Genomic DNA, 10153 nt, shown 5'->3' with positions numbered 1-10153 from the left:
CATCTCGCACATCTCCCCATATCTCCCCCTCTCTCCCCCTCACAGCTGGCGAGCTTCGCCGGCGCACATCTCGCCACATCTCCCCATATCTCCCCATATCTCCCCCTCCACAGCTGGCGAGCTTCGCCGGCGCACATCTCGCCACATCTCCCCCTATCTCCCCATCTCTCCCCCTCCACAGCTGGCGAGCTTCGCCGGCGCACATCTCGCCACATCTCCCCATATCTCCCCATATCTCCCCCTCCACAGCTGGCGAGCTTCGCCGGCGCACATCTCGCCACATCTCCCCCTATCTCCCCATCTCTCCCCCTCCACAGCTGGCGAGCTTCGCCGGCGCACATCTCGCCACATCTCCCCATATCTCCCCATCTCTCCCCCTCCACAGCTGGCGAGCTTCGCCGGCGCACATCTCGCCACATCTCCCCATATCTCCCCATCTCTCCCCCTCCACAGCTGGCGAGCTTCGCCGGCGCACATCTCGCCACATCTCCCCATATCTCCCCCTATCTCCCCCTCCACAGCTGGCGAGCTTCGCCGGCGCACATCTCGCCACATCTCCCCATATCTCCCCATCTCTCCCCCTCCACAGCTGGCGAGCTTCGCCGGCGCACATCTCGCCACATCTCCCCATATCTCCCCATATCTCCCCCTCCACAGCTGGCGAGCTTCGCCGGCGCACATCTCGCCACATCTCCCCCTATCTCCCCCTCTCTCCCCCTCCACAGCTGGCGAGCTTCGCCGGCGCCAACTTGGTCGGCGCCTCCCTCGTCGACTCGAGCTTCCGCGACGCGGAGACAAGAGCGGCCCGCTAGACGCCAGGGGCGCCCCCCCGCTACTGAGCCCTCCTCGACTCGTCCCCACCCAGGCCTTCAAGGGGGCCCAGCTCCTGCGCGCCGACGTGCGCAACGCCGACTTTACGCGCGCGGATCTGCGGGGGGCGGACTTCACGTCGGCCAAGGTTGAGGGCGCGAGCTTCATCAAGGCACATGCATACACGCGCAAGAGCAAACGCACGCGCGCACGCACGCACGCACGCACGCACGCACGCACGCACGCACGCACGCACGCACGCACGCACGCACGCACGCACGCACGCACGCACGCACGCACAATTCAGATCACACGACTCTGCGAGAGAACCACACAAATTAGAGGTGGACGTGCGCGGGATGTCGAGGCCGGCTATTCACGCGTTGCTTCTCAACCGTTGAATATCGCCGGTTCACTGCACCACCGTGCATCACGAAGGCGGACCTGACCGGCGCCTCCTTCAAGGAGGCGCACATCGCCGGCGTCGACTTCCGAGAGGCGGCTGTACAGGGGGTCGACTTTTCTGGCTGCTTTGGTAAGGACGCCGCCCTCTTCGACCCAACTGCTATCTAAAGTTGTAAAACCGGGTAGCCATACCTACCGTGTGCAAAGCCGTATCAACGCCGTACGGCTTTATGTGTGTTGCGCATGTGGCCATGTGCGCATCTCGATACTATATGTGTTCACACTGATTTATACACAGAAGTAAGGACCACATAAAATATTGAATATATTGCTCCAATAGTTAGAGATGCGATCAGATTAATATATATTGCAATAGTTAGAGGGGCTAGGGCTGCTCCCGTAGTCCCGGCCGTTCGTTGTACGTTCGACGGACTGCTCATCTGCTGGACGTTTGAGGACACTATTACTTATACTTTTTTCTCCTGATTTTTGCCCTTCGGCGAGCGCCATGTTCGCTGCTAACCATCTCCCGGGCGCAACCAGCCGGCAGCCGACGCCTCGCCGGCCCAGCCGCCGCAGCCTGGCCTGACGCCACAGTGCTTGAAGGAGATTGAGGCCTGTCATGCTCGCAACTGTCGTGCGGTCGGACAAAAAACCCGCGAAAAAAACAGTCCAACAAACAGCTTGAGAGTGATCAATACATCAATATATATTGTCAATCGTTAGAGGGGATGCTGTCAATAATCAATATCAATAGTTACAGGGGCGAGAATCAATCTTTTATGTGGTCCTTACACAGAAGTCGCGAGAGCCGAGACACACGACAGTACTCACTCTACTCATAAGCCGTAGAGAGCACTTTTGCAAGCCCGCGCCTGCTGCCACTCCCGGATCATCCGGCGCAGCGTGTGGTTGGGGGCGAGGAAGCTGTGCACGAGCGCCTCGCCCGTCATCGGGCTCGTCGACTTGGTCGCGAGCCAGCGCTCGATCGCCGACCGCTCGTACGAATGGCCATGTCCGCCGCCATCACGGAGCAGGCGTGGGTCGCCGCCGCGTGCCACGTACTCCACCTTGGCCTCCAGCTGCGTGAATGCCTTGAGCGGCGCCATCCCCGTGAGCCCCTGCAGCTCCGCCCGCACCTGCTCGTGGGCAGCGGGACCGCACATGAGCACACCTAGGAGCAGCACGGCGCGGCCGGGCGCGCGCGGCATCGATGGGGAGCACGGCGGAGGCGCAGGCCACAAGAGCGTGGAGAAGAAGGCGGGACATGATGCGTGCAAGAGGAGGAGGCTTTCGGACAGCGCGCACCGCCCGCCGTTGCTCCGCCGACGACGCGAGGCCGTGCGCCGCGTCGAGTCGGAGGTCCGGCTCCTACGTGCGAGACATGGGGAGATATGGGGAGATATGGGGAGACATGGGGAGGTCCGGCTCCTACGAGGGGGGGCTGGGGGGGCGGTAAGCCGTCATCGCCCGGCGCTGCTTGCAGCGCTCTGGGTGGTGGTGGCGGCGCTCCAAGAGTGGTGCCATTGGGAAGAGGTTCCTCCTTTCCGCTCCCCCCCCGCAAGGCGCGAGACACACACGTGCTGAAGACGCCAACCTCAGGGCGGGAAGGCGGCATTGTGCAGCGTATTCAGAGCACCGCGTGAATACAGCGGAGAAGAATACAGTGAATACAGCGGAAGACGGCGGAATACAGCGGAGTGCGTGTCTCTCGAGTGCCGGTTGGGATGCATGAATACGTGTTCAGCTTCTAGGGTCCCGGAGCGGTGAGGAGGAGCGGCGCGCCCTGCAGTCGGCTCAGGGGCAGCCGCGCGTTGCGCGACGAGATGGCACGCTGCGCGAGCTCGCGTGCTTCGTGTGCGTTGCGGAGCGCTATCACGTCACCTGGCAGCAACGGTGTCAATGTCAGCAGCACAGCTCAATCTCTGCTGGCACCGGCCGTGCTATCACATCTGCTGGCACAACGGTGTGAGAACGGTCAATCGAGGCCGAGGTCGCCGTTGGCCGCCTCCATGTCTTCGTCGCCGTGGTCAACACTGACGCAGCGCCTATGCGTGAGAACACCCGCACGCGTGTTAGGAGGCGCGGCCCTAGAGGGGGGGGGGGGGCGTCGGACACCGCGGCTGCCGAGCCCGCGGGCGTGGCGAGTCAGGCGGCGAGTCATCGCCGATGGGGGAGAAGGGCCACTTGGACGGCGTGCCGGGCATGGTGTGCGACCGCACGATGGTCACCGCCGTCTGGTCGGGGCGCTGCGCCCAGAAGGACAATCTGGGACCAGGAGATGAAGCTCGAGCCCGCGGAGGTCCGACGCGGACCCTCCCCCCGTGGGCATGCGGAGTGCGGCGCTGGCGCAGGGAGGTGCCCAAGGGGATGGAGCTGAGGTACGAGCGCCTGCTCGCGGTCTGTGCGGGCCGCTCGTCCTCCTCGCCCTTCTTTCGTCCTCCCGTCCCTCCCCTCCACCATGGCCTTCTCGGCACTTCTTTCTCCATCCGCCTCGCCCTGCCTTTTCGTATCGTGCCATTCGCCCTCCATTCGGTGACCTCCATAGCTGTCCGCCTCCTTTTGGGAAGGCTGCGGCTGCGGCTGCTGATGCGATCGCCAAGGGCATACTGCCGGAGGAGGCGATAGCCCTCCTCAGGGAAGCCCTCGGCAACATCACCTGTGGGGAGGCGGCAACCTCTACGATGCTATCTCCGCCGCCAGGTTGCCGCCTCACTTGTGGAGAGGCAGCAGCCTCTACCACGCCATTCCCGCCGCCGCCACCACTCTACTTTGGTCTCTCCGCGATAGACCTTTGGGAGACGGTCCAGCTCTATCATGGACAGGGGCGAAAGGTGCCAGTGACCGAGTCGGTTTGGGAGAACGCCTCGTGGGCTTTCTTCAACGCCACCTTTGGCGGGACCATGTCAGAAGCTGTCTTCCGGGAAGCTGCAGCAATCGAGTTCAAGGCTTCAGTATTCGAGAAGGACAGTTTCGGCGCCTTGACCCAGCAAGGAGGAGCTCAGATATGTGAAGCATTCCTGAAGACCCTCGACCACATTGCGGACCCTGCCAATCCGCAATCCTAGCATCTCTTGCTTGCATCCATCCCCGCGTTCTCCCGGTTTGTAATTAATGTGTGGGAGTTCTGACATATACAAAATAAACCTCTCAAAGCTCACTGACACGACAAGGGCGAGGACGACACAAGGTTCTTTGCATGTATGTATGTAGAAAGATGAACAACAGTCAGGCTCGGACTCGACTCTTTGCAAGGTACCGAAAAAAGAAAGACCAGGCTGATGGCGAGAAGGGGAGCGTCAGCGCCGCTGCTCGGCCAGCGCGTCGTGCTCGGCGGCCTCTCTTCCCGCCCCGAGCTGAACGGGCAGCGGGGCGTGGCGCGGAGCTTCGAGGGCGGGCGGTACGCTGTGGCGCTCGAGGGCGGCGGCGAGAGCGTGCGGGTGCGGCCGGGTAATCTGTCGCCGGCTGCGGCGGAGCGGGCGTCGAGCGGTGCCTTGGCAGCCCCCGTTGAGGTCATCGCAGCGGCTGAGCGAGGCGAGGAGGAGGCGGTGCTGGCGTGGCTTGAGGGCGGCGGGCGGGTCAACGCGACGTACGAGAGAGGCGGCTTGAGCGGCCTCACGCTGCTGGTGGGCGCCACCATGCACGGCCACGAGCGGGTGGTCGAGCTGCTGCTGCAGCACGGTGCTAATGTCAACCTGCAGAGCAGCAAAGGCTGGACCGCGCTGATGCACGCTGCCAGCCAAGGCCACGAGCGGGTGGTTGAGCTGCTGCTGCGGCGCGGCGCGGAGATCAACCTGCAGAACAGCAGAGGCGGCACTGCGCTGATGGCCGCCGCCGGCCACGGCCACGAGCGGGTGGTGGAGTTGCTGCTACGGCGCGGCGCTGAGGTCAACTTGCAGGACAGCGAGTGCCTCACCGCGCTGATGTACGCCACTCACCACAACCGCCCCGCCGTCGTGCGGCGCTTGCTGCGGGCGGGCGCTGACACGGCGGTGCGCACCACGAGCGGCGAGACGGCGCTGCAGCTGGCCAAGGAGGAGGGCCACGCCGAGTGCGTCGAGGCCTTCAAGAAGCACGTCCAGGAGGTGTTGGCGGGACGGCCCGCGGCGACGGCAGCCGGCGGCAGAGGCGCAGGCGGCGCTTCCTCCGGCGGCGCTTCCTCGGCTGCATCGAGAGTCGCGAATCTCGCCATCACCTTGGGAACCCAGCGGGGGCTATCTCCAGCGGTGGCGGCGGCGCGGGCGTCGAGCGGTGTCGTGGCAGCCCCCGATGCGGTCGTGGCAGCGGTTCGACGGGGCGAGGAGGAGGCGGTGCTGGCGTGGCTCGAGGGCGGCGGGCGGGCCGACGCGACGTACGAGAGAGGCGGCTTGAGCGGCCTCACGCTGCTGATGTGCGCCGCTCATCACGGCCACGAGCGGGTGGTCGAGCTGCTGCTGCAGCACGGTGCTAATGTCAACCTGCAGAGCAGCAAAGGCTGGACCGCGCTGATGCACGCTGCCAGCCAAGGCCACGAGCGGGTGGTTGAGCTGCTGCTGCGGCACGGCGCGGAGAACCTCCAGAAGAGCGACGGCAACACCGCGCTGGTGCTCGCCGCTTGCAACGGCCACGAGCGGGTGGTCGACTTGCTGCTGCGGCACGGCGCTGACGTCAACCAGCAGAACAACAAAGGCGGCACCGCGCTATTGAACGCCGCCCGCAGCGGCCACGAGCGGGTGGTCGATTTGCTGGTACAGCGCGGCGCTGAGATCAACCTGCAGAGTAGCAACGGCGGCACCGCGCTGATTATCGCCGCCGGCCAAGGCTACGAGCGCGTGGTCGATTTGGCGATACGGCACGGCGCGGAGCTCAACCTGCAGGACAGCGACGGCGGCACCGCGCTGATGACCGCCGCCCTCCTCAACCGCCCCGCCGTCGTGCGGCGCTTGCTGCGGGCGGGCGCAGACACAGCGGCGCGCGCTGAGAACGGCATGACGGCGCTGCAGCTGGCCAAGGAGCAGGGCCACGCCGAGTGCGTCGAGGCCTTCAAGAAGCACGTCCAGGAGGTGGTGGCGGGACGGCTCACGGCGACGGCAGCCGGCGGCAGAGGCGCAGGCGGCGCTTCCTCCGGCGGCGCTTCCTCGGCTGCATCGAGAATCGCGAATCTCGCCATCACCTTGGGAACCCAGCGGGGGCTATCTCCAGCGGTGGCGGCGGCGCGGGCGTCGAGCGGCGGCGTGAGAGCCTCCGGTGCGATCGTGGCAGCAGCTGCGCGAGGCGAGGAGGAGGCGGTGCTGGCGTGGCTTGAGGGCGGCGGGCGGGTCAACGCGACGTACGAGAGAAGCGGCTTGAGCGGCCTCACGCTGCTGATGGTCGCCGCCCGCAGCGGCCACGAGCGGGTGGTTGAGCTGCTGCTGCGGCACGGCGCGGAGATCAACCTCCAGGACAGCATCGGCGGCACCGCTCTGATGGGCGCCGCCGACAAAGGCCACGAGCGGTTGGTCGACTTGCTGCTGCAGCGCGGCGCGGAGATCAACCTGCAGGACAGCGACGGCGGCACCGCGCTGATGACCGCCGCCTACTTCAACCACCCCGCCGTCGTGCGGCGCTTGCTGCGGGCGGGCGCAGACATGGCGCGCACTGTTGACGGCAAGACGGCGCTTCAGTGCGCCAAGGAGCAAGGCCACTCCGAGTGCGTGCGCGCCCTCGAGGAGCACTCGTCGACCGCAGCAGAGGCGGAGGGGGTTACGGCGGTCGCAGAATCAGCCGAGCAGGCCGCGGCGGCCGCACGCGAGGCGGCAGCGGCTGCGGAGGCGGCGGAGGCGCGCGATGCTGCCGAGGCGGCGCTGCGCGAGGCGGTTGAGGCGTGCGAGCGAGGCGGCGCCGATCTCGAGGCGCTCAGGGCGGCGATCAACGCGAACACCCAGGCCGCCGACGGCTCGGAGGCGCTGCGGGCGGCGCGGCAGCTGCGCGACGAGCTGGCGGAGCGAAAGGTCCGCGAGGCCAGGGCGCTGAAGCGGCAGCGGCAGAAGGAGGAGAAGGCGGCGGCGGCGGCAGCGCGGGCGGCGGAGCGAGCGGCGGAGCAGGCGGAGGAGGCGCGGGCGGCGGAGGAGGCGCGAGCGGCGGAGGAGGCGCGAGTGGCGGAGGAAGCGGATCGGGTGGTAGCAGAGGCTGCGGCGGCGCGGGCGGCGGAGGAGGCGGAGGCGGCGTCGTGGGCAAGGGAGGAGGCAGAGGCAAGGGCAAGGGAGGAGGCGGCAAGGGAGAGGGAGGAGGCGAGGATGAGGGCGGAGGCGGAGGCGGAGGCGGCGGAGGTGGCGGCGGCGGAGGCAGCGGCGGAGGCGGCGGCTGTAGAGGCGGCAGTGGCGGCCGTGGCGGCGGCGGAGGCTCAAGAGGCGGCGGCAGCGGAGGCGGCGGTGGCGGCAGCGTCGGTTTCGGCAAGTGTCGCCGCCCTCGCCGCCGCCGCCGCGCCGCCCGCCCCCGTCCCTCTCGACGAGCTCATCGCGGCGACCGACGGCTTTGCCGAGGCGCGCAAGGTGGGCGAGGGAGGTTTTGGGCGCGTCTACCGCTGCGACGCGCTGCCGTCGCTTCCGCGCGTCGCTTGCGGGTTCGCTGTCAAGACGGCGCTGGTTGGTGTCGGCGCCCAAGGCTTCGCCGAGCTGCAGAGCGAGGTGCGCACGCTCAGCGCGGCGTGCCACCCGTCCCTGCTCCCTCTTCTCGGCGCTTGCTTGGCACCGGCGAGAGCGTGCCTCGTCTACCCCCTCTGCCGCGGCGGCAGCCTCGAGGACCGCCTCTACCGCACTCCAGCCGCGCTGCAGCGGCTCCGCATGCTCGGCTTCGAGACGCCGCCTCCGCCGCTCTCCTCCGCCGCACGGCTCCGCGTGCTGCGCGACGCCGCCAGCGCGCTGCACTACCTGCACACGCTCTCGCCCATGATCCTGCACCGCGACGTTTCGGCGGGCAACATCTTGCTCGACGAGCGCGGCAACGGCTACCTCGCCGACGTGGGCCTCGCGCGCGCGGCAGAGGCGACGGCCGGCAGCAATGGACAGGTCTCGCACCTGTCGACGCAGCGTATCTTTGGCAAGCCTGGCTACATGGACTCGATCATCATGCACGACGGTCAGGCTTCGCAGCTGACCGACGGCTTTGCGCTCGGCATCACGCTGCTCGTCGCCCTGACCGGCCGCGGCGCTCTCGGCTTGCTCAACGCGTGCGACGACGCATTGGAGGAGCCCGACACGGCGGAGAGCATCGCGGCGGCCGACGCGGGCTGGTCGGCGGCGCAGGCCAAGGAGCTGGCGCGGCTGGTGGTTGGGCTGGCTCTCGTGAGGAAGAAGAGGCGGATGCCGCTCGCAGAGGCGCTGCCGCGGCTGGAGGCGCTAGTCGAAGCGGCGGGGGAGGTGGAGGAGACGGCTGGGGCCGAGGAGCGCCAGTGTGACCTCTGCTACGACGCGCCGCGCTCGGTCCGCTTCGCGTGCGGCCACGCGCTGTACTGCGAGACATGTGCGCCGCGCGTGCTGGAGCGCGACAGCAACTGCCCGGCCTGCCGCCAGCCGGCGCTGCCCATCGCCGCAACTGGGCGGCTGGTGGCGGAGCAGGCGACGTTTGTCCACCAGCCGCCCTTGCGCACCGTGCCCCAGGCTCAGCCCGTGGGCGCCACGGCAGCGGTCGGTGGGCGAGGGGGGCGAGGGGGGCGGGGTGGGCGTGGACGGGGCGGGCGGGGTGGGCGGGGCGCGGGGCGCGGCGGCTCTGCTTAGTTCTGGAGCACCGGTGCATGATGGGCATGGGTCAGCGCGAGAGGTGTGTGTGTGCTGTGTGTATAACACTTGCACGCTGCAGACGTGCGCGGTGCGGCTGCGGGACCGGGAGAGCAGTCAACAGATAGACCATTGCTCGCGCATGCAGAGAGAGAGGTTTCCTGGTTTGTACACACACAAGATGGTAACCAAGACAGTGGAAGAAAGCTCTGCGGTGTTTTCTGCGCAACCTACTCTGCTATTGCGTGCTGCTGCTGCTGCTGCTGCTGCTCCCGCTGCTGCTGCTGCCACTGAACGAGAGACTGGTGGCACTGCAGCTGGGCCAGCTGGGCCTGCATCTGGGCATTCCAATATTGGGGCTGGCCAGCAAATGGCAGCGCCAGCGGGACGGCAATCTGAACGGCGCCCATCTGGAATGGCGGCGGCGGATGTCGAAGCGGCGGCGGAGGAAGAGGCGGCGGCGGAAGCGAAAGCGGCGCCGGTTGGAGTGGCGGCGGCGGAGGCGGCGGCGGAGGCGGCCCGCCAAACGCGCTCGGCTCTTGGCCAGCCGACGCGCCGCCTCTGTCCTGGCAGCGCCGCCACACCAGCTCGCGGACGAAGTCGCCACGGGCGCTCTCGGGCAGCGCCATGCACTCCTCGCCCAATGCTCGGAGCTGCGCGTGGCTCATATGACCCAAAAAGGCGAGGTCGGCTCCTGCGACATCGCTCAGCTCGGCGGCTTGCCTCGCTAGCGAGATGCCGATCGACTCGAGCGCGCCCGACACGCGCGGGAAGGCGGACGCTGCCCAGCCCGCCTCGCCCGCCCCCATCACCGGCTCCACGACGCCTACAGCAAAGTTCGGGGAAAGGTTCGGACAAGGCGTCCGCCCTGCAGGCCGCCGTCACGCCGCGCAGAGGAGCTCGGCCGTCGCTCGTGTCGCGCCGCCAGAGGCGGCAGTGGCCGCCAAGCCCGCCGTGCTTGTACCCGCGGGTGCAGCGCGGGTTCCGCTCGCACTGGCCCGGGTCCATGCCCGAATGCATGCCTGGCTCAAAGCCGGCACGCCTTGCTGGCGCACGCCTTTTTGAGCGAGGGGGGGGGGGGGGGGTGTGAGAGAGCGGGAGGCGAGGAGGAGGAGGAGGGGAAAAAATGCTAGGACGAGATGCGTGAGGAGGAGGTGCTGGGGGGGGGTGGCGAAAGAGGAAAGGGGGAATGGGGGGGGGGGGGG

General features: G+C 67.6%; 4 protein-coding genes across 4 annotated transcripts; 3 read left to right on the top strand and 1 right to left on the bottom strand.

Annotated features, from left to right (window-relative positions):
• Positions 1–865: 865 nt before the first annotated feature.
• EMIHUDRAFT_241450 (hypothetical protein) lies at positions 866–1383 on the top strand (the record flags this gene model as incomplete). The annotated part of the gene is made up of 2 exons (XM_005773633.1): positions 866–958; positions 1249–1383. Coding segments are annotated over 2 exons (228 nt in total), but the record flags the coding sequence as incomplete, so codon positions are not given.
• Positions 1384–1678: 295 nt separating this feature from the next.
• EMIHUDRAFT_241449 (hypothetical protein) lies at positions 1679–2833 on the bottom strand (the record flags this gene model as incomplete). The annotated part of the gene is made up of 4 exons (XM_005773632.1): positions 1679–1800; positions 2075–2354; positions 2524–2586; positions 2813–2833. The coding sequence occupies 4 exons, from the start codon at positions 2831–2833 to the stop codon at positions 1679–1681; spliced, it is 486 nt and encodes a 161-aa protein (XP_005773689.1).
• A 4861-nt stretch (positions 2834–7694) lies between these two features.
• On the top strand, positions 7695–8393 carry EMIHUDRAFT_55156 (hypothetical protein; the record flags this gene model as incomplete). Its single annotated transcript, XM_005773631.1, has 1 exon — positions 7695–8393. A coding segment is annotated over one exon (699 nt), but the record flags the coding sequence as incomplete, so codon positions are not given.
• A 141-nt stretch (positions 8394–8534) lies between these two features.
• EMIHUDRAFT_315897 (hypothetical protein) lies at positions 8535–8948 on the top strand (the record flags this gene model as incomplete). Its single annotated transcript, XM_005773630.1, has 1 exon — positions 8535–8948. The coding sequence occupies one exon, from the start codon at positions 8535–8537 to the stop codon at positions 8946–8948; it is 414 nt and encodes a 137-aa protein (XP_005773687.1).
• Between the last annotated feature and the right edge of the window lie 1205 nt (positions 8949–10153).

This window comes from Emiliania huxleyi (assembly GCF_000372725.1).
Source record: "Emiliania huxleyi CCMP1516 unplaced genomic scaffold EMIHUscaffold_332, whole genome shotgun sequence".
NCBI lineage: Eukaryota > Haptophyta > Isochrysidales > Noelaerhabdaceae > Emiliania > Emiliania huxleyi.
Note: the sequence above shows the minus strand (reverse complement) of the source record. Positions and strands in the feature narration are given on the sequence as shown.